Source organism: Saccopteryx bilineata, chromosome 5 (genome assembly GCF_036850765.1).
Source record: "Saccopteryx bilineata isolate mSacBil1 chromosome 5, mSacBil1_pri_phased_curated, whole genome shotgun sequence".
Classification (NCBI taxonomy): Eukaryota; Metazoa; Chordata; class Mammalia; order Chiroptera; family Emballonuridae; genus Saccopteryx; species Saccopteryx bilineata.
The window spans coordinates 129675073-129699414 of NC_089494.1; the positions used below are offsets into that span (position 1 = coordinate 129675073).

The 24342-nt window shown below is 38.9% G+C and overlaps 1 protein-coding gene across 9 annotated transcripts in view; it reads left to right on the forward strand.

The window, feature by feature from the left end:
- Positions 1-24342, forward strand: part of PARD3 (par-3 family cell polarity regulator) — a 733297-nt gene that overhangs the window by 366650 nt on the left and 342305 nt on the right. For all 9 annotated transcript variants that reach the window (XM_066281087.1, XM_066281085.1, XM_066281090.1 and 6 more), the window contains exons 6-7: positions 11093-11181; positions 13986-14069. In XM_066281087.1, coding sequence (XP_066137184.1) covers positions 11093-11181; positions 13986-14069 — 173 coding nt within the window. The remainder of the gene's footprint in view (positions 1-11092; positions 11182-13985; positions 14070-24342) is intronic.

Here is a 24342-nt window from a genome sequence, read left to right on the forward strand (position 1 = left end):
GCCCATTTGCTTCTCCACCCCCCATCCTTCCTCTCTGTCTCTCTCTTCCCCTCCCGCAGCCAAGGCTCCATTGGAGCAAAGATGGCCTGGGCGCTGGGGATGGCTCCTTGGCCTCTGCCCCAGGCGCTAGAGTGGCTCTGGTCTCGGCAGAGCGGTGCCCCGGAGGGGCAGAGCATCGCCCCCTGGTGGGCAGAGCATTGCCCCTGGTGGGCGTGCTGGGTGGATCCTGGTTGGGCGCATGCGGGAGTCTGTCTGACTGTCTCTCCCCATTTCCAGCTTCAGAAAAATACAAAAAAAAAAAAAGTCACCCTGCTTGACTTGTAGAACCGATTAAATATGATATGTATCAGTAATAATGAACTGTCCATGTTTGTACTTTTCTAAAATGTTCTGTTTTCTTTCTAGATCCTTGATTCTTTGCAAAGTTACTTTTTAGAGAAATTATAATATAATGATGTTATGTAATAAAACAATTTATGAAAGTGTAAAGTTTTAAAAAAAATAAAAATGACATTTCTTTGCAGCTGAGAGATTTTATGCTCATTGTCTAAGTACTTAATATTAAAAATCACTTGTAGCCTCGCCACTCATATATAACTGACCACTGGTAAATTTAACTGATGTTTCTCCTGAAATAACTTGCAAAACAAAATTTTAATGGTAACTTTTACTTTCTGTGACAGTACATTTATTATATATGTTCAAGATTTAATTTTTTTTATAACAAAAATTTTATTCTGTTTTCTTCTGTTACAGATTTTGGCCCTGACACTAACTAGTTGGGTTGGGTCACATTTTTACGTGGTAGTCTGGCTTACTCTTCTGGGAGTAAAATGAGTGTTACGAGCATGGTGAGAATGAGGAACCACAGGCCTTGGTGCAATTTTTAATATCCCGCCGTGCAATTTTCAATGTGACACTGGAGGAATCTTGAAATCTTTGTCAGGCCTCATTTCCTCATAATAAGAATTTCTAGCTTCTTTGGTGATAAACTGCAACCATCTAAATAGTTTGTGGCATAGTTAGATACTTATAGTAAAGTTGGTTCTTTCCCTTTATCCTCAGCATTTTACTTTTATACCTGAGGTCCTTTGCATATTATAGTGGCAGCCAGGAGTCTATCACAGCAGGCTTATTGGATCAGTAAAGCTACTTTTGAAATTCAGATGAAGAAAGTAGGACTTAGTGAGATAAATAAGGGTGGAGCAGTGACATTATACCTCTGCCCATGCTGGTTGGGGCCAGTACACTTCTAGATATAGTTACTTGGAAAATGTTCAGGAACCCTGGTCAACAGATATTTCATGTCTATATATCTAATGTATGTGGTATGCACTGTTAAGTCGTTCTCAAGTCACTGGGAGCTTGTCATGTGGTTATGTTGCTCAGTTATGTTTGGGGGGGTGGGGAATTTTGCACAGTCTTAATAAATTAAAAATACCATATGTTTTGTTTTAGGAAATGTGCTTAAGTGTTGTGCTGAGGTTAAACGTGAGGTTGTAGTGAGGATTAAAGAAATGGGTTCTTCAGTACCTGGCACATCCTGAGTCCTTAGTATGTACTAGCAATTATCTTATTATTTATTGTACATTTAAAAATTTTTACATTTCTTGCATTTTAAGTAGTGTTTTGCGCTTATCACTAGCCAGAAATACTGGTTTTGGGTTTTTTGTTTATTTCTTACTGATTTAAATAAATGTTTATTTACAAAATATTTTAGTTCCTACCTTAATGAATCAAGGATTAATTTTGAAATCTTTTTTAAGCTGGGGAAACTGAATGAAAAGTTGTACATTGCTTTTTTATTTTTTTCTGAAGTTGGAAACGGGGAGGCAGTCAAACAGACTCCCGCATGCCCCCTACCAGGATCCACCCGGCATGCCCACCAGGGGGCGATGCTCTGCCCATCTGGGGCGCTGCTCTGTTGCAACCAGAGCCATTCTAGTGCCTGAGGCAGAGGCCATGGAGCCATCCTTGGTGCGCCGGGGCCAATTTCGCTCCAATGGAGCCTTGGCTGCGGGAGGGGAAGAGAGAGACAGAGAGGAAGGAGAGGGGGAGGGGTGGAGAAGCAGATGGGCGCTTCTCCTGTGTGCCCTGGCCGGGAATCGAACCCAGGACTCCTGCACACCAGGCCGACACTCTACCACTGAGCCAACCTGCCAGGGTGCTTTTTTTTTCTTTGACAGAGACAGAGAAAGAGTCAGATAGGGGGACAGATAGGGACAGACAGACAGGAAGGGAGACAGATGAGCATCAGTTCTTCATTGCAGCTCCTTAGTTGTTCATTGATTGCTTTCTCATATGTGCCTTGAGCAGGGGGCTCCAGCAGAGTGAGTGACCCCTTGCTCAAGTCAGCAACCTTGGCTTTAAGCCAGTGACCTTGAGTTTCAAGCCAGCCACCATGAGGTCATATCTATGATCCTAAGCTCAAGCCAATGACCCCATGATCAAGCCGAATGAGCCCGTGCTCAAGCCAGAGACCTTGGGGTTTCAAACCTGGGTCCTCCGAGTCTCAGTCTGATTATCTATTTACTGTACCACCACCTGGTCAGGCTATATACATTGCTTTTAAAGGTAATGGTCTCTTAACATATCATTGTGATATGCATAAGATAATATTGTTTACTTACTCATGTGTTACTTATTTCACCTCAAAAAATATTTTAAAATGTCATCTCAACAAGGATTAGAATGTTGTTAGAGAAGCAAGGATGCTCAGATGACAAAATCTGTATATTTTAACAATCCAAAATCAGAATATTTTTTGAGGAATGTTCAAAAGAAAGCAGATTGGGGTTCTTGTGGTAAGCAAGCCATGTCTGATAAAAAGATTAATTAGACTGATGAAAATCATGTTACCTAACAGGTGGCCTCTTGGCCATTAGAGTGTGGGTGGGAGTGGGGGGACTTGTGACTACTGCACAGTCTCTTCATGCATAACAGGTGGCCATTGTATTGCTGCAGGGTGATAGGTACTTGCGTGCTCCTCTGTTTGGGATCAATATGAACAGGAGGGAGGCAGAGGATGCCAGGTGGCCTGTTGGGGTTGGTTAGTTATTGAACTCAGTGATGCTTAGTGAGCCTTAGTATGTAAGGTGTCCTTTGTGTATCATGGAGCACAGGGAGGATAGAAGAAGAAAGGAGGATATTTGAGTCTATGACTGAATGTTGGACCAGATGTCTTCCAGTAAGAGTCCTTCTTGCCCTGAGAGTTCTCATCCTCTATGAGAAACAGACTTACAGTTTGGAACTCAATTGTAAGATGCCACTCTTCACATCATAGGTGTCGGGATGTGGAGGCACACTACTGGCTGTTCTCTGCAGCTGGATAGCTCCCATACGTCAATACTGTCTGTCCTTCTTTCTCTTGCCTTGAGTTGTGTGGAATTGTGTTGTGTACGTTTCAAGATAGGATATGTTTCATTTCTGTGGCAAATGGAAATTACGTGGACTTGGTTAAATACTATGTTCATCGTTTCATTTGATTGTTATTAGCTTGAGATGAGAATTTAGGAATTCAGTTGAGGGTATAAAGCTCATATGTAATGTTCAACGGCACAGGTACAGAATGACTCTTCATGTCATCCGAAATTATTTGGTGTTGAGCTCTGGGTTCCACAGAGCACAGTTTATAATATAATTAATGGCACTGCCTTTAAAAGTATAAAACTTATAGCCTGACCTGTGGTGGCGCAGTGGATAAAGCGTTGACCTGGAAATGCTGAGGTCGTCGGTTCGAAACCCTGGGCTTGCCTGGTCAAGACACATATGGGAGTTGATGCTTCCAGCTCCTTCCCCCTTCTCTCTCTCTGTCTCTCTCCCTCTCTGTTTCTCTCTCTCCTCTCTAAAAATGAATAAAATTAAAAAATAGTTTTCAAAAAAAAAGTATAAAACATTAATTTCCCCTCCTTGTATTTTTATTTTAGAAGGTGTTTTTATTGTAAAAGATCTTGTTTATTAACTAGTATTGTCTGTCCTTTAAAAAGTATTTGAATTAAGTTTTTCTCCATAAATGTTTTTACTCTAGTGGAATATAATGATCATGAAGTAAAATTATATTACACATTTCCTAATTTTATTTCTTGGAAGGTTGCTATAGATTTATCATTTTCAGTGATGGAATCCCTGTGCTTCCGCCCTTGATACTTTGTTTCTTTCCAGGTTTGATGCAAAATTACATTTCCCTGGTGATATGACCTACTAATCAAGTCATGGCAACATTCAAAGCCATCTGAATTCCTATTTATGATACTAAGGGGACTTGGAAACTGATTCCACTTGGAATTATTTCCCACCAAATGTGGTCCTGCACAGACCAGTTTAACTCTTACTGTCAGCCAAATAAATATTTTCCCTGGCATACTCTAGTTCCTTACTAGTTTACATGTCTTTTATTACATTTGGAAAATGTTGGAGATATTTAAAAAGTGTAAAAAAACCAATTTAGTTGAGCCAGTTTGCAGCCATATTATTGAACCAATTAAATTATTTTACTGCTAAGAACAACTAAAACATTTGAGGAAGAATATTTTAAATTAATTTAACAAGGTACTATCAGATCTTTCCTTTTCTTTTACACACACACATATATATTTAAATTTATGAAAATAAAGAATATATTTCAACCTCAAGTATATAACAGGCAACAAGAGAATTCTCAAATTAACAAGATAGGTAGGAAGGAGTTGAGGCAAACTCAGTGTTCTTAAACACATTGTTCCTGTGGGCACTGCTGATACCAGTGTGCGCCATCCCTTGACTTTGTCATACGAGGGTTGTGAGTTGTGGGTCAGCCGCCCATCATCAGTGTTGTGAACAGTAAGGGCAGAGAACAGGGAGGTTCATTTGCTGCCTTTATGTACACTGGTCTAATACGAATTTTGAATGTGATGTAAAACTTACCCTTCTTACCCAAGCTTATCCAATATTCATTTTCTCTCCATTCTTTTTCTCCCCTTTGATTATTTTGACTCCATCTTTAAATTTTTTTTTCTTAGAGCTATAGCATATGGTATAACACAATCCTTTCCCCCTTCCGCATGAGAATTTAAACTTGGCCTAACTTTTGGCTTCCTTTTCTTGGATACCTGATAAAGGTTTACATTTACCACCTTGTTGTGATAAAAGTGACCTCTGATTGGTCAGTTGCATCTGGACTTGAGAAACTGAATTTCTAACTAGCAGCTATGGCTGTGGTGTTGTTGATAAAAAAGACTAGCTTCTCGGAAACAAGAGGCTGATCAACCAGGGCAGTACCTTTCCCCAGCTGAGGTGAAGGTCTCTCCAGGCCCTGAGCTGTCAGTGGGAGACCTGCAAGAGCAGCTCCTGGACAGCTGTCCTCCCAAGGGCAGAAGCAGGCTGCTGCCTGACTGGCAAGTTGGCTTTCCTGACTCATACCCGTCTGAGGTCAGTGCCCTGTGGGGGTCTTGAGAGTCTCGATGTTTAGTTGAACCACAGACCATCTGTTGGGATCACATATGGAGTCAGAATAAAAATAAATCAGTGAAAACTAGCTGTCTCTCTCTTCTACTCTTCCTGATTCCCCGTCCCTCTGCCTGGAAGCTAACAGCTGTTTTCAGTATATGCAGATGTTTGTTCTGTTGTTTACTTCCATGTTTCTAAATAAACCATTTATGACATCTGTTGATTTGTTATTACAAAAGATGAGAGATTTTCTTTTGTTGCAAGAGAAAGAGAGAGAAACAGGAAGGGAGAGAGATTAGAAGCATCAACTTGTAGTTGTATCACTTTAGTTGTTAATTGATTGCTTCTCATATGAGTCTAGACCAGGGGGCTCTAGCCAAATCAGTGACCTTGGGCTCAAGCCAGTGACCATGGGGTCATGTCAATGACCCCATGCTCAAGCTGGTGAGCCTGCACTCAAACTAGTGACCTCAGGGTCTTGAACTGGGACCTCAGCATCCCAGGTTGACACTCTATCCCTAGAGCCACAACCAGTCAGGCAAGAGATTTTCTTTTTATGCTATTTTCACTTTCCATTTTGCCTCTTCTCGGTATTGTTACATCAAAAATCTAAGTTAATCAATGTCCATTGTCACAAAATTTGGTATGTAAGAATTGCTCACTGCTTAATCGAGTTGGCATTATGATTAAATTTCCCCTCTTACAATTTTCTTTTGTTGTTCTTGGAGCTATTTGCTTTGACTTTCTTAAAAAAATTGATTTCTCTATACCTATCTTGACTTTCTTTCACATGCTTTCCACATTCTGTATCAAATTTCCCAAGTGTTCAAAAATGTCAGAACAGTTATGTTTCTTTTTCTCATGAAGATTGATGTCCTACACCTCTCCACCTGCTGCTCTAGTGTCACCTGGTATCTGCCTCTCTGGGTTGTCTTTTCACCATATTCTGGGACTTTCCTTGGGATCTGTCCATTGTTTAATTGAATTTCCTGGATTTTGCTAGGGCATATCCAACCATAGCTCTTTATGAAAGAATATATGGAAAGTAAAGACTTGGCCAGTCTGTAAAAGTGTTTTCAACTTTCACATTTGATTTTTTTCTTTGGTTGAACATAGAGTTCTACACTGAAAGATAATTTTTTTCTTGATAGAGAAGGTATGCCTTTTTTTTTTTTTAGAAAAAGATTTTTTTTAGAATTTTATTTATTTATTTTTATTAGAGAGAGAGAGAGAGAGAGAGAGAGAGAGGAGCAGGAAGCATCAACTCCCATATGTGCCTTGACCAGGCAAGCCCGGGGTTTCACACCAGAGACCTCAGCATTCCAGGTTGACGCTTTATCCACTGCGCCACCACAGGTCAGGCTGGCTTTTTTTAATCTTTTTGTTGTTGTTGTTATTGTTTTTACTTCATAACAAGGAAGACCTTCTCTTAGGGCATTTCTTAATGATACTCTTAGTTTTCGTTTGTTAGTAATCATGTGGATGCTGCCATTTGGCAGTGTATGAGTTAAACTCTGTTGCTGGAAGAGAATTTATGCTTGGGGGAACCAGCCCGTAAAAGAATGATATTCTGTGTGTGTGTGTGTGTGTGTGTGTATGTGTGTGACAGAGACAGAGAGAGGGACACATAGGGACATCAATTCTTCATTGTGGCACCTTAGTTGTTCATCGATTGCTTTCTTATATGTGCCTTGACCAGGAGGCTACAGCAGAACGAGTAGCCCCTTGCTCAAGCCAGCGACCTTGGGCTCAAGCCAGTGACCTTCAGGCTCAAGCCAGTGGCCATGGGGTCATGTCTATGATCCCACACTCTAGTCAGTGACCCCGTGCTCAAGCTGGTGAGCCCACACTCTAGCTGGATGAGCCCATGCTCAAGCGAGCAACCTCGGGATTTCAAACCTGGGTCCTCCATGTTCCAATCTGACGCTCTATCCACTGCACCTCTGCCTGGTCAGGCAAGAATGATATTCTTGACTAATGCTTGTTATAATAAATTGTCCTTTGTCTTGGATCCAGAGTCCTGTTTCTTTCTCTAGCATCCATGGAGCCATGGTGGGCTCGCATAGGAGCTTGCAAGAAGGGTAGTCATAGACCCTTGGCAGCCCTTGACATGGTTTTCTCTTTGAAAATTTCTTCAGCCAGGAACCCATAGTGTTTCCATTGTCCTGCCATGTACTGGGTTGTATACAACCTTTTGTGGCTTATATGTTTTTTAATGTGTTTTCTTATTCCAAAGGCATTTTACAGTGAAAGTACTTTGTAAACTGAAAAGCACAACAAATGCTGGGTTTCATGCAGCTTTCTAAAATGTGGATGATACATTATATATTTAATTGAGTAGGTAATATATTTAATATTAAATTGTATTGCAAGACACAGTGTCTGAAGGAATGAATATATATATATATATTCTTAACATTCTTAGCATTCATTACCATGAGACATTATTGAAGTATGTTTTTGTGATATTTACTTACTCTTTTCAATCACAGCCAACATTTATTGGGCAATTACTGTATATCAGGCACCATCTTAGTTGTTCCTCTCAGTTGTCCTGTGAAGATGGTTTTTTGTTCTTGTTTTACTGAAGAAGGAGGGATAAAAATATAGAAAGACCTGACCTGTGGTGGCGTAGTGGATAAAGCATTGACCTGGAACACTGAGGTCACCAGTTCAAAACCTTGGGCTTTCTGGTCAAGGCACATATGGGAGTTGATGCTTCCTGCTCCTCCCCTTTCTCTCTCTTTCTCTCTCCTCTCTAAAATGAATAAAGTCTTTAAAAAATTAAAAATAAAAAGAAATATAGAAAGGTTGTATACCTTGCCTGAGAATATAAAATTGGGATATGTTAGAGCCAGCATTCAAACCCAGGTCTGTCTACTTCTCTAACCTGAGTTCTTAACCCCAGTGCCACGCTATAAAATGCAGAGAAGGGAAAGGATTAAAAAATATATTGACTCACTGGGATAATTTTAAGCATCGTGTAGTTAATTTTATTTTATTTTCCTCTTTTTATTGAATCTATTGGGGTGACACTGGTTAACAAAATTATACTGCATTTGCCTGACCAGGCAGTGGCGCAGTGGATAGAGCATTGGACTGGGATGTGGAGGACCCAGGTTTGAAACCCCAAGGCTGCCAGCTTGAGCACAAGCTTATCTGGTGTGAGCACGGCTCACCAGCTTGGACCCAAGGTTGCTGGCTTGAGCAAGGGGTCACTTGTTCTTCTGTAGCCCCCCTGTCGAGGCACATATGAGAAAGCAATCAGTGAACAACTTAGGTGCTGCAACGAAGAAATGATGCTTCTCATCTCTCTCCCTTCTTGTCTGTCTGTCCCTATCTGTCCCTCTCTCTGTCTCTTTCTCTGTCTCTGTCACACACAAAAAGAATTATTCTGGTTTCAGGCACACAATTGCATAACACATCATCTGTCCACTGTATTGTGTGTTCATAGCTCGCGCCCCCGTAAAGTCTTTGTCCATCACCATTTACGCGCATCCTCACATCTGCCTGCCCCACTTTCCCCCAGCAGTCACTACGCTATTGTCTGTGTAGTTTAGAGCTATAGGCCTTCAGCATTGAACTGACATAAGTACAGCAGTCCCCCTTCATCCACAGTTTTGCTTTTCATGGATTCAGTTACCCGTGGTCAACAGCAGTCCAATAATATTAAATAGAAAACTCCAGAAATAAACAATTTGTAAGTTTTAAGTTGCAGATTATCTCATTTAGTCCCCCTTGGGACATGACTCCTCCCTTTGTCCAGTGCCTCTTGGCTGTATATCCACCCGCCCATTAGTCACTTGTCAGAGCCCTTATCAGAAGGGGTAGAGAGGGAGTCCAGCTGCACATAAATCTTATTATGGTAGATTGTTGTGATTATTTCATTGTTAGTTGCTGTTAATTTCTTACTGTATCTAATTTATGACTTAAACTTCAGCACAGGTGTGTATGTGGAGGACAAACAGTGTATATAGGGTATGGAGCTCCCTGGGTTTCAGGCATCCTCTGAGGGTCTGAAAACCTATCCCTTGACAATTTGGGGTGCTGCTGGACTATGGTTATGATTGAATTTAGTGCATACCTCTTGCTAAAAGTAATCATTTCAGTCACAGCTTTTTAAAAGTATGAAACAATAAAATAAAGCAACATGGAAGCTGATCTGAATATGTCCTGATATCGGAAAAGTCTGAGTTGTGGTTCCCACAGGCAGCTGCCGCTCCACCCCAGGGTGGTGACTGTTGCTATGTCACCTGGACATCACTGGCAGCTTCACAAAATAACGTTCTGTGGGTCTGGGAGGTCTGATCATGGCCACTGTGGAACAATGAATGTGTCAGTCACTGGTGACAGTTCACCACTGTGGTTTGGGGCATTTCATTTATGTGGCTGCTTTTCATAATGTGACATTGATCTTTCAACTGATGTTCATCCTGTTGGCGTCTCATGGTGCTTCAATTATTTGTGAATCCTGCAACAAAACACCTTTAACTTGTAGGATTATCTTTATGTTTTCCACTTGATTTATAAAGAGTTCACTTTGCTCTCCTCCCCGGAGGGTGCTAACTCAAGAGATTGTTACTTTCCGATGCAATGTATCCACATGGCCACCTTGCCATCAAAGGTCATCTTCCCTTCATAAAAGACCTACTTATCCCATGACCAGAGTGCGTTTGGAAACTCTTGATTCTTTGGTAAATATTCTAAGTAACAAGACCATTGATATCAGTTAGACCTGTTTATCATTGTTCAAATGATCCCAGGAAGCCAAACTTAAATGTTTAGTGAACTACTTAAATGACCGGAATTATATATAAGGTCAGGCACATTCTTGGGTGACATTTTATTTATTTTTATCAACCATCATGTTTATTCCATGTGGTCTCCTTACCCAACCCCATGTTGGAACATAATTTTTACAAAACATTGCCTTTGTGAAAGGCAGAATCCGGAGGCTGCCGTTGATAATGTTGCTGTATGTGCCTCAGACTCAGCGTGGCCCTTCGTTAAGAGAACTAAACAGAAGTGGTTCTTTATAACGGAGATCTTAAAGCCTTTGTGAGTAATTCTAATTATTGTTAGTCTATTGACTCAGTTACTGTGTGGGACATTTCACAGGATGAAGTATTTGAGTCAAGGGTTGTACTCACTGCATATTCCTTTTGCCAAGCTGTGCTCGTGGAACTGAGGATCTGAAAAATAGGATTTTGCAGATTTTGGTAGTCATTAAGAATTATAATGGTCTTAACTGTTTAGATTGGTAAAAATTTTAACCATGCATCCTCAGTGTCCTGTACGTATATGTATTAATATATTTATATTATTAATACATTATAACATTGGAGTAACGTGCAATCACTTCCTAAAACATAAACCAATAAGTAAGGTAAAATAAAAGCGCTAAGGAAGTTAACATTAAGCTCTAATGTTTTCTTCCTGCAGAGGTATCTTGTTTGCCTCCCTCGACGGTGCTAATTCAGACTATTACTTTCCGATGCAATGTATCCACATGGCCACCTTACCATGAAAGGTCATCTGCCTTCCATAAAAAACCTAATTATCCCATGACCAGAGTGCCTGTTAGATCCCATGTTTACCCAGTTTTCTCCCACGTTATAGAAATACACCTCACACGGAGTGCACTTTCTCTTTGTGTTGTGTCATCTAGGACGAGGACGTGGCCGAAGACAGCGGTCGTGTGGAGCCCGTTGGACATTCCGACAGTGGTCTGGAGAACATACCCAATTTTTCCCTTGAGTAAGTTGCTGAGGGTTTTACCAAAATCTGTGATACTCATGCAGTATCACTGATAGCTGGGAGTGCCCCGCTCATGTGGCACACGTGGGATGTTTGTGCCGAGTTAAAAGCATGCTCATGTTGCTTTGTTCTCCAGAGAGCATCCCTCTCCTGCTGTGTTGATTATCTAATGTACAGAGACCAGCATGGGAGTTCCCATGTGTCCTGAGATTCATGCCTAGCTAAATAGACTACTGAATTAGACTATGAATTAGTGTTTAATTGAAAATGTGTGTCATGTTTTCAGCCACACACCTGCTTCAGATTGCTTTGTATGTCAGTATTTTGGTCATTTATTTGTTCTTCAACTTAGTTTAAGTTTTAAAAAGAAATAGTAAGCCTAACTTACTTTACGTGAAATGCTAGTTGGGCCATATAAGCATGAACCATTTTATATATATATTTGGATTTGGAAAAATAGAATCTCTCAAGGTATTTACAAAGTTACAGGTCATAGGTTAGGAACATTGGACTAGATGTGAAGTATGAGAGGACAAAGTAAAACTTACAGTATCACAACTGTACAATTGTTTTAAATTTTGGCATGTTTCTGTGGAAGGGCAGTCATTCTAAAATTTTTCTTTGACTTTGGGCAAAAGTTAGTGGATATATAAGGTCTACCGGAAAGTTCTGTCTGTTTCTTTTCTTTCTTTTTTTTTTTTTTAAGTTCTGTCCATTTTTATCACAAGTTTCAACACGTAAGCATATGTTTATTTGGCGCATGTGTGCCTCTCTATTTTTATCACTTAATGTGTACATACTGACGTAGCAAATTAACTAAAACAAAGTTGATTCACGTTCACGTTAGTCTTAGTTGTGAAGCGATAGTGTACCCATGGCTACTGATAAAGTTCATTTACGCCACTGTAATTTTTACGAATTTCAACAAGGAAGAAATGCTATAGAAGCATGTCTATATGTAGCATCCACTACATTCCCTGGACTTTGCACCCTCCGACTATCACTTGTTTTTGTCCTTACAAAACTTTTTGAAGGGCAAAAAATTCAAAAATGAAGATATCATACAAGCACTGGTTCAATTTTTTGCATCAAAAGAAAACATTTTTCAAAAATGGGATATACAAATTGCCCTCACGCTGGCAAGAAATCATTAATAATAATGGCAATTATATTATTTAATAAAGTTTATTGACGGTAAGAAAATTTTGTGTTTTGTTTTATTCCAAAAACGGACAGAACTTTCCGGTAGATGTTATAAATATTCACATTTAAACTTGTAATTCTGTCTTCTTTTAGTCTTCCAAGAGAAGGTTCTAAGAACTTCTTCAGTGAGATTAGGCACTAGAATCAGATTATGTTTGGATCTAGAGTAACCAGTGCTCTTAATATTTACATTTAAGAAACACTGGCCATGTCATAGTTCTTTTTAGAAAGGATATAGAATAAAAATAATTAATAAAGTAACCATACTAATTTTAGTTGATAAACTCATCATTAAAAATGTGTAAATGTTATTAATAGTATCTAAAATAGGATGTTATAGAATTCTACAAAAATGTAAAAAAGTAAAATCCTTTAAATAGTCTTAGGTTAGTATGGCCAATCTTTTTTTGTCCTAATTAGTTTATGTGATTTAATCTCTGAACACATTTTCAGTTTTGTTTTAATTTGTGTGATATTTCTATCTTTAATTTTCTTCATATAACCATGATATTCTTTGTATATAGGATAGTGTCAGGTTTTTATTTAGGAAGTTGACAAATTGGCATTTTCCATCATATGAAACGGTATTGTGACCTTTGTCAAATCCATTGGTAATCACTTATGATTGTCTAAATTGTTTAAACTAGATACTTAATTAAAATACTATTTCCAAATATTGATTGTTAGGTAAGTACTGCTTAATTTTTATGTGATACACACACACACACACACAAATTTACAAAGAAAGTGAAATCTCACTTAAATGGTTTAGAAAATTCACATTGTCTAAATTATTCTCTAAACACCAATTTTTATTTCACTCAGGCTTATTACATTAATAGTAAAGTACTTTAGTTATGTTATAGAAGTAACTTCATGTTCCTTTGTATAAATAGCTTCATTACTTTAAAATTCATTTGCAAACACTTGTATGAGAATGATTTGCTTTTCACTGGAAAGCTATTGGCTTTGAGAAAGGAGTTTCATAGTCTGCACTTGTAGTGGTTTGAGCAATGCTGACTTTAAATTTTTGTGAAATGGTGGAAAGTCAGAACTGCTGGATCCCACCTAGAGTGTCACCTATCCACAGGGGCAAAATGTTGACCGTATTGGATTATCAGAAGGGTCAACGGTGTGCCTTATTTAGGAGCTCTTTGTCAATTATCAAGTGCTCTGTAGCTGCAACACCCTTATTCATTTAATATTCACTGCCCTGGAAGTAGATACTGAGGTGGAAAATTTTCAGTGGCAGTCTAGAGAATTGACTTGCACAATTTGTCATGGTATCACACAGAAGAGTGAGGTTGGAGAGAAATGGTTCTGTGCCATTTTTAATTAGTCATTTCTGATGCTTGCTCTCCCTCCATGCCCTCAGACTAGTGTTCAGGTATGTAGTGTTGAACGTTGCCCTCATATCACCATGCTTATCTCCCAGAATGTGTGTGTATAAACATGTGTGCTTGGTGGGATTTTTGTCTTGTTCTCTTTTGTTGTTTATTGTGTGTCTGCATTGCTGTGTTTTTGTTGTTGTTGTTGTTCTGTTTGGGTTTGGTTTGTTGACAGTCCATGTTCATGCTCCCTCATTCATCATTGTCTCACAGTGACATGGTAAAGCTCGTACACGTCCCCAACGATGGAGGGCCTCTGGGAATCCATGTAGTGCCTTTCAGTGCTCGAGGTGGCAGGTAACGTATCTTGGAGGTTTTTAATTAAATCATAATGTGAAGAGTTTTTGTTTTCATTGATGCTGAGAGGTAGAGTGGTGTTGGTTTAGCATGTGCTTAATGGAAACACTTTCATCTAGGGCAGTGGCCACTCCATGCATACACCTATGTCACAGTCACAGAATATATTTAGGGCAGTGAAGATGTCAAGTAATATTCAGATTATCCTAATAATTTCATTGTTCATTATATCCGTGCATTTTACTTTGCTATAAATGGATGACAGACTTGAGAGTCAGAACTCCACTGGATTTGCAAACTCAAGGGGGAGAGAGCCAAAAGTCATTTTCTGGGGAAAAGAATTATCCAGTAGAAATTATCTGGGTCACTTAGGTAATTATTCATTTAAAATTACATTTTTTGTTTAGTTTTTTAATTTTAGAAGATTTTCATGATTGTGCTTGACATTTAAACTATATAGTAAGACAAGCTGTAGATTTATCTCCTTCCCTGTTCTTGGTAGCCCCTCCCCTTCTGCCTGCACATTCAGGTGTCGGAACTATGTATTGTTTGTTAACATGGCTTCATTACTTTATAGACATGTATCCTTAAAAGGTTAAAATGTTATATGAGTATCTTTCAATCTGCTGCTTTTTTTTTATTCTATGAAAGAATTATTATTTTTGTCTTGGTTTGTTTTAGTATATTCAAATACATGTGATGAGCTGATTTTTGCAGCTAGTGGAGGATGGGCTTCTGTCAGACAACAGCAGCACAGCCTGTCCTTCCCAGGGACATGAACTATGCCCATGAAACTTCTATCGCGTGAAGTTTTATCACGTCTTCTCTTATTTACCCATCTAATGACTCCATGGTGAAATAGATTGATGTACTGTATGGCTTCCTATTTTGAACTTCTTTTATTGTTATCATTTTTTTATTTTATTATTTGTTTTTCTATTCTAATATTTTTCTTTCTCTACATTGGGAGAAGGGAAAGCTGAAACGTTGCCTTGGACCAGTGACTGAGAACTTAGAATGCGGTTGAAACACTGGCCAAAGAATTACAACTACTACTTGTTTGAAAAGACAGATGTAATATCTATTACAGGCATTGTTGAAATTGCCTAGTTCTAGTTTTAGATGAGTATTAAACAATTGTATAACCTTCCTGCTGTGTCTTCCCCACTGTGGCAGTGCAGACTTTACCTCATGGGTAAAGCACATGTTCTGTGCAGGTTCTGGACACGGAAACTGTGGTTCACCTACAGCTGTGCTGGAGTCTGAATGTTGGCGCTGTGTAACAAGATGTGACATGCACCTTGAGTTTGGGGGTGGTTTTATAGTCATGGAATTGTAACTGCTTTCACTTTTTTTCTCTGGTACTTCTTTTTTAAATTTTAAACTCTGGGGAAGCATTGGAACTTCCCCAAGAACATTCCGTTCTTCAAGCTCTGTTGTTTTTAGAATGACTCTTGCTTGTTATTTCCTTTAAATATATATATTATTTTCTTAAGTGAGAAGCAGGGAGGGAGAAAGACAGGCTTCTGCATGCACCCTGACCAGGATCTACCTGCCAAGCCCCCTATGGGACGATGCTGTGCCCATCTGGGGCCATTGCTCCATTGCTCGGTGACTGAGCTATTTTAGCACATGAGGTGCTCCAACAGAACCACTGGCTGTAGGATGGGGAGAGAGAGAAGAGAGGAGGGAGGTGTGGAGAAGCAGATAGGCGCTTCTTCTGTGTGCCCTGACCGGAAATTGAACCTGACACATCCACATGCCGGGCCGACGTTCTACCACTGAGCCAACTGGCTAGAGCTAAATATATAATTTTAATGATCTCAAAAGTTTAATGTTGTTTACATTTCTATCAGAAGTAGAAAAAATAAGATAAAATGCATGGATTATAGCTTCCTAATATTAATGGGTCTTTAACTTTCTGTGGAATATTATATAAGTCATCACAAATGGGATCTAATTGTTTATGCACCAGCTTTGAACCCTTATTTCAATGACAAACATGTTATTTTCTGTCATTTATTACCTGTTTCCTGTGTCAGTGTGAAAGGATGTTAGGATAAAATGAATTGATGAGAAGCATAAAGCAAAAGGGGAATGAGCAAGAAAAATAAACCTCCAAATTAATTCAACAAAGGACATTTCACAAATCCCATCCAGTGACTAGTTGCCATAGTGTTTAGTTTTGATCTGTAGAACTCGTATAAGTAGGCAAGTCTCCCCTTTGCAGAACTAGAAATAGTTTTTCAGCTGGGTCATTTTCACTTTCCGTTGGTTTGACACTTCATAGAGAAAACCTTGTACAGCTCTCTATAGTCAGCACAAAGAGATGAGTCAAGTCAGGTTCTGGAGTATCAGCCCTTTAGAGGTTTTGCCCATTTTTATATTGAGAAACAATAGCACTAAATTTTCTTCAGTGCCTGTGCTGCATCAGTAAGCTTCCTCGTGGCCAGGATAGAAACAGCTCGTCAGAGGGAGGCTGACTCTGAGCGAGGAAATATAGGCAGGCTGTTCAGAATCGTAGACAACGATCTTTGGGATCCAGAAACCCCTATTTCCCTTGTACTCAGGCATGCTTATTATTATACATAGAGTCTTCTCATTCAGTTAGATACCATTCCAAGTGTTTAGCCCCTGGTAGTTCCTTTGTTAGGCGCCAGGGAACAAAGATAAACAGGATGAACAGGACTTTGTCTTTCACTAGGGATGTGCTGTTAGGGTGGCGTGACAGCCCTGAAATCACACAATTACACTTATGTGCTAGATATTGAAATAGTTACATAACAACTATTCTTTGAGCTGGTAATGTATTGTCTGCTTTAGGTATCTGAAGCTGGCTTTTGGGGGACGATGATTTTAAGCAGGATGCTGCTAGCTTGTACAAGGGGCTGCATCAACTCCATGGTGGCTGCACAGGCAAATTAAGCAACTCAGTAGAGCAGAAAGGAAGACATGAAGTGGAATTGGTGAAGATACTGCACTCGTGTCCATGGGAATACAAAAATTCATATTTGTAGGATGTTAAAAGGAAATTTCCAACAGTAACTTCATTTTTACAAAATCACAGTCCACTTTGGGCCATCTTGATGTTGGTGCTGCAATTAAATGAGTGTAACTGAATAGTGACAGGCACATAGCACGTGCTTGGATGGCATCGTTCTGTTCAACATTATTTTGTTAGAATGTTGATGTGATGTGAAGGGGTTGTTTTACACATATGTATATCAGTCAGTCTGCAGCAAAATTGGTTTCATTCTACATCATTTTTCACCGCACTTCCAAGAACTCTTTGGTGATGTTAAGTGAGGCATTACAATGCCTCCTTTTGCTTCACTTTGCTTTACTGAGTTTTGCGGATATTGTGTTTCTTACAGATTGAAGGTGTGACCCTCCACCCACAAAATGATTATGACTTGCTTGAAGGCTCAGGTTAATGTTTGCATTTTTAGCAACAATAAGTATTTTTTTAATGAAGGTATGTACATTTTAAGACATGTTATTGCACACTTTGTAGACTACAGTGTAAAATGTACACATAACTTTTATATGTACTGAGAAACAAAATGTGTGGAACTTGTTTTACATTGTGATATTTGCGGGATTGCCCTGGTTATAATAGACCCTGCAGTCTCTCTGAGGTCTGCCTATAGTTCTAAAAAAGAAACACATCTGCGATTGTGGCTTTCTGGTTTAGATTTCAAGGACAGCGAGTCTAAAGAACAATATAGATGGTAATTGTGCACCATAAAGAGGCAATGCAGAATATCTCAGATATCAAATATAATTCAGGAAAATAGGGTAGCCACTTGGATATAATGATGGCCTGAGGCATAGTGAAGTTTGTTTTTTTAAACAAAGATCTTGTAGGTTGGGTGTTGTCCCTTGAGTGGGCATCAGTGACAATCAGCAGTTGGTTTCCCATCCCAGAACCAGTGCTTCACGTCTCCAGAAATAGAGACAAATGAGTGCATAGAAAAGACAGCATAGACTGACCTGTGGTGGCGCAGTGCATAAAGCGTTGACCTAGAATGCTGAGGTTGCTGGTTCGAATCCCTGGGCTTGCCTGGTTAAGGCACAAATAGAAGTTGATGCTTCCTGCTCCTCCCCACCTCTCTCTCTCTCTCTCTCTCCCCCCCTTCCTCCCTCACTCCCTCTCCCCCCCTAAAATGAATAAATAAAATCTTAAAAAAAAAGAAAAGACAGGCATATCTTTTGCTGATATAGTTTCCCTTTACTCATTATCTTGTATGTTACCCAAAAGTAACATTAACTGATCCCCTTCCAGGAGTCTTGACCCAGTTGTATGACATTGAAATCAGTTTTCACTGTATAGTCATAATTCCATTTCAGCCTTATTTAAATGTCAAACATGAACATGACTTCCTTGTTTAAATCACAAATGTTAACTACTCTCAGAAAATGAATAATTGTCACTTCATATGGTAGAAAATTTGTTTATTTTTGGTATATATTTTTATTCTTCTATAACTTGACTTGTAGGTATTGCTTAGAAAAAGAATAAATGAACCTGTGAGTATTCATATTAGCTATGGCATTACTGTATTACGAATAAAATGATAAGGGGTGTAGCCTGGCTTGATAGTTGTTAAGAGTAGGTATTTTTTATGAGGCTTTCTAGTCATATAGGAAATATAATTTAATATGATATGCTAAGTATTTAAAAAGCAAAATGTAAAATAGTATGGTAAAGTTTGGGCTGGGCTTATGAAATTATAAGATTTTATATTTTGTTTTAAGGAACTTACAGTCAGATTGAGAAATATGTATGTAAAACGAGTCATGCTGTCTGTCAAAAGAGCTCTCTGTCCCTGGGCCACAGGGACTCAGAGGAAGCAGGACTATTGAATAGTGGCTGCTCTGCAAACCCCTAGGGAAGCAATGAAACTGTATCTCTCCTGTGAAAGAAATACAGGATTTATGCTAGTGATGTTTTGGTTAGACATGCTTTCCAGGAAGAAATAGATGAAAGGAAGATGCAATGTAACTGTATACCTAGTTGTTTAAATAATGAGTTGTTGATTCAAAACAATGCCCTGAAAAGAGTGTTAGAAAGCCCTTTATTAGTGGCCCTGAGACTGAATTCACTAAATAATGGAGAAATTATTGAAGTTTTTCATAAATATAATTGTATTATTTTTAAGAAACTGATACTCTTCTACTTGGACTCCCAGTCTAACTTACAGTGTCATATATATATGAGTAGTGTGTGTGTGTGTGTGTGTGTGTGTAGTAGCTATTCTAAATCTTTTCCCCTATGAAAACAAGTATGGCTAAAAGAACATGATTCTCAAAGCACAGTCAGCTTCTCTGTTTTTTTTTCTATAATGGACACTTCCCACATATTCTTCTTCAGACTGGAACCTGTTGTCCTTGAAACTTTCTTTTGTTACATTTTTTTTTCTGTGAGAGAGAGAAAGACAGGAAGAGAGATGAGAAGCATCAACTCATAGTTGCTTCACTTTAGTTGTTCATTGATTGCTTCTCATATGTGCCTTGACCAGTAATGAATAATTTTCTTTCCAGTGAAAACTAAAGATTTATAAAATATTTAGCTAGCCTATATATAGAAGTATTGACTGGGGGGGCTCCAGCCAAAACAGCGACCCCTTGCTCAAACCAGTGACACCTTGCTCAAGACAGTGTGACCTTGGGCTCAAGCCAGCGACCTTGGGCTTCAAGCTAGCAACCATGGAGTCATGTCTGTGATCTCACCTTCAAGCAGATAATCCCGCACTCAAGGGGCGAGTCTGGCTCAAACCAGCAACCTCAGCGTTTCTAACCTGGGACCTCAGCATCCTAGGCTGATGTTCTATCCACTGTGCCACCACCTGGTCAGATTGGCATTTTCTTTTATAATACCTTTTTTTGTGTGTAAATAGACATTATATGTTTTATTCATTTTTTTCATTAAGCTAGTTTAAAAAAGATCTGGACTCTGTCACACACCATTCTTGATCTAGGCATACTCTATCTGGGTTGGCAAACTCTCTGGAAAGGGTCAGGTAGCCAGTATTTTTGGCAGAATTGCAAGTTATTAAGTGCTGTCCTTGTCACATGAAAGACAGTACATAACCAAGCAAGTGTGACTTAGTCCCAGTAGAGTTTCATGTATAGCCATGGTGGTAGGCTGGATTTTGGCAGAGGGTCTGTCATTTGCCCACTCTACTTTAGAGAACCAAACAGGTAAAAATGCCTGCCATCATTGCATTTACAGTCTAATATATTTTATGTCTAAATTTTCTTCTCTTTTTATTCATATTATTGGGGGTGAGACAAGAGTCTAAAACTTTGTACCCACTTATTGGTTGATAAGAAAATTTCTTTATTGTATCTATATATTATTTCCCACTAACACATACCACTAATTTTGTTTTTCTTAAGTGAGAGGTAGAGAGGCAGAGAGACAGACTCCAGCTTGTGCCCTGACGGGAATCCACCCGGAAAGCCCGTTATGGGGCAATGCTCTATCTGGGGCCATTGCTCCATTGCTCAGCAACTGAGTTATTTTAGTGCCGGAGGTGAGGCCATGGAGGCACTTTGGGCCAACTAGCTCCAAATGACCCATGGCTGTGGGAGAGGAAGAGAGAAGGAGAGAGAAGGGGAAAGAGAAGAGGTGGTGAAGCAGATGGTTGCTTCTCCTCTGTGTGCAGCCATCGAGCCCAGGACGTCCACACTCTGGATCAGTGCTCTACCACTGAGCCAGTCGGCCAGGGCATATACCCCTAATTCTAAAGGAAATAGAAAAAACAACTTTATTTAACATCCTCTGATAGTAATAAGCACTCACAGAACTCTTCTTCCTAATATCTGATTGAAAGTCATGAGACTTAAGGAAAAATGTAAAGTTTTTAAATAGGGAAACAGCCCTTGGTAAGAGCGGTAACATACATGTGTGTATGCATGTGAAGGTATGTATGGGTGCGTGTGGTTTTAGCTATCTACCTGCTCGTGCTAGCATCTTAATTACTTCTCATCTTAATTTTTATAAATTCTTTTGATTAGTCTGATTAATTTTTGTTATCTCAAAAGATCTTTTCAACCATTTATCTTCAATTTGGTATTTAGAGTATTAGGCAGAGGGTCAATGCCAAACTTTTTAAATTTCTGCATTAAATTTATTTTTCATGACTATTTTTTCCTGGTTTGATTTCCTTACATTACTATCTATAAATTCTGCCATCCTAGCTGAAAAAAAATCATGTAACTAAAATAATATTTTATAATGTTCAAGATTCAAGTTGAAATAAAAGAGACCTTACTGGAAAATATGTATTCATGTTATCAGATTAATACAGAAAATGGTTGAAATAAATATGAATGTTTATTTTCTGCATCAGATATATGTAATGAATATTTTTTCTTTCAAATGAAAACTAAAGATTTTATAAAATATTTAGCTAACCTGTCTATAGAAATAGTTACAAATCTGTTTTGAAGGTATCAAGAAGTCCATACTCATTTACTGAATTATTCAGTGAAAATCTGCGTGTCGCTCCCTGTCCTAAATTGAACATGACTGACTCCTAAGTTTAGTCATTAATTATTCTTAGTTTGAACTCTTAGCTCCTCTAATCTAGACTTTATTAGTTTTTGCTCTTTATATAGCATATCAAAGAACAAATGTAAATTTCTTTTCAGAATTTTAAGTTAAAAATGTTTTACTTTTTGGGGTCAGTCCATTTCTGACTTGATCACAGACCGAGTTTTCATGTCGTTGGTGGAAGGGTTGTTAGAAACAGGTCACATTATTTTGGATGGAAGCTGGCTCTGTAGTTTTAGTAAGTGTGGCCTGGTAAGTTAGCGTCACTTACCCTTGGACCTGCAGGATGAAACAGTTCTATGACTTTGTGTGGTATAAATAAGAAAATGCATGGAGTTATAAAACACAGGGAAAATACCTGGTAGGGTTAGCAAATAACAATGATACTTTAAGTACTCGCCACCCAATGTCAGATCTTCTTCAGTCACCATGTATTGCAGTGGTCCCCAACCCCCGGGCCGTGGACCAGTACCGGTCCGTGGGCCATTTGGTACTGGTTCACAGAGAAAGAATAAATAACTTACATTATTTCCATTTTATTTATATTTAAGTCTGAATGATGTTTTATTTTTAAAAAATGACCAGATTCCCTCTGTTACATCTGTCTAAGACTCACTCTTGTTGTTTGTCTCATAAGTTCGACAATTATATTTAAAAATACCACAGTTTTTAGGCTGGTCACATAATTTTATTTTGTGATTTATCCGTCCCACCCTAAAGGCTGGTCTGTGAAAATATTTTCTGACATTAAACCAGTTTGTGGCCCAAAAAAGGTTGGGGACCACTGCTGTATTGGACATGTAGATATCATATATTCTGTGATATGGGTGACCTATCATAGACTTGTACACTTGAAACCAATGTACTCTTATTAACCGTTGTCAATTTAGTAAATTTAAGTAATTTATTTATTTTTTTTTAGAGAGAGAGAAAGAAAGAGAGGGACAGACAGCGACAAACAGGAAGGGAGAGATGAGAAGCAACAATTCATAGTTGCAGCACCTTAGTTATTCATTGATTGCTTCTCATATGTGCCTTGACAGGGGGCTCCAAGTCAGTGACTTTGAGCTTCAATCCAGTGACCATAGGGCCATGTCTATGATCCCACACTCAAATTGGCAACACCACACTCAAGCTGGTGAGCCTGTGCTCAAGCCAGTGACGTCAGGGTTTTGAACCTGGGTCTTCAGCGTCCCAGACCACTGCACCACCACCTGGTCAAGCAGTAAATTTAATTTAAAAAGAAAAAAAAACATTCTTGTCTTCTTTTTATCTTCCTGTATGGGCCTTAAAATTCACTCCTTAATGCTTTGTGGTATGGCTTTCTAGGAAGGTGCTTATTAGTATATATAATAGTAGAAAGTGATCATTTTTCTCTTCTCTCATGAATCTGATAGGAGTTTTTAATGTTTCATCATCAATTTGAGAATCCCAATATGCACTTGTTTAGTTAGTTGGGTGCCTCTGTTAATAAAGAATACAGCCAATTTGGATTTTATGGTACTAGCTTGGTTGTTAAAGAAAGCTCTATTTGAGGTGTGTATGTTTCAGTTCACTGTAGAGTTTTAAAATTGAATATTGTCTTTAAAAGAAAAAATATACTTTTGAACTCGAGCACTCAATTTTAATTTAATTACTTTAGAAAAAAATAATTTACCTTTATTTTCTAAATCTGATGCCTTTTATCTGAAAGTTTTCGATTGTACATTCTCAGCTGCAGACTTGTTTGTTCTGTTAAAGGACTGTAAGTCAGTAGTCAGGGCCGTCACGGCTGCCTGGCCCGTGCAGGTTCACATTAGATTTGGATAGATGGTAATGAAACAATGGAGCCAGGAAATGGTGAGCTATTTGCTTTATTTCTAGCTTTGCACTCGGCCAGTGAGTAAAAACAAACCCACGGGCACCAAAACCCATTCATACATTCTCCTGTTCCACAACCAGGAGAATCTTTTCCGAGTTTTTTAGAATCAAAGGCCCCACCAGTTCTCAACAGAGCTCACAGAGCCCCTCGCCTGTTCCCCTTCGGCACCTGCCATCATGCCGCCTGCTTCCTTTGCAGCCACCTGGCCTCTTCACAAAATGGCCTTCAGTCTCCTCCTTTTAAAACTTTTTGGCCTGACAGTCCCTCCTCCAGCACACATTAGCATAACCAAGCCCCTTCTCAAGCATGAAGGTAATTAACAGTATCACCTGGGCAACACAATTACATGGTCAATGGCCATTTTTAATAATAAAATTGAGCAAACCCCAAAATTACAGATTTTACAAACTTATTTGCCCAACAAGGATCGTGATAAATGAATTTGTTTTTGAGAGAACAGGTGTATTTTACAGTAAGTTTAATCTTGTTTCTTTAGGTGTAATAGTATAGAGCCACTCAATCCTGCCTTAAATCTGAAGAAATTCTCTATTTTTTTGTTTACCATTTTTTGTTCTATTACACCTCATCAATTAAAGACTTTTAAGAAAAATTCAAGATTTTATTTTAACTTGGAATTCCTTTAAACTTTTTTTCCTGTTTGTGTCGGCTGAGACAAGGGCTGTGATTGGTTCCCAGGGGTCAATAGTAGGTACTTGCCCACTGCTCCTCTTTGGTATGTTCTTATTTGGTATGCGTTGCTGGCATAGGGTCTGTCCGTCCCAGCTCTGACTTCACCACAGTCATGGTGTTTACCCTGTGTCAGCTTTGATTAAGATGAATTGTGATCATTT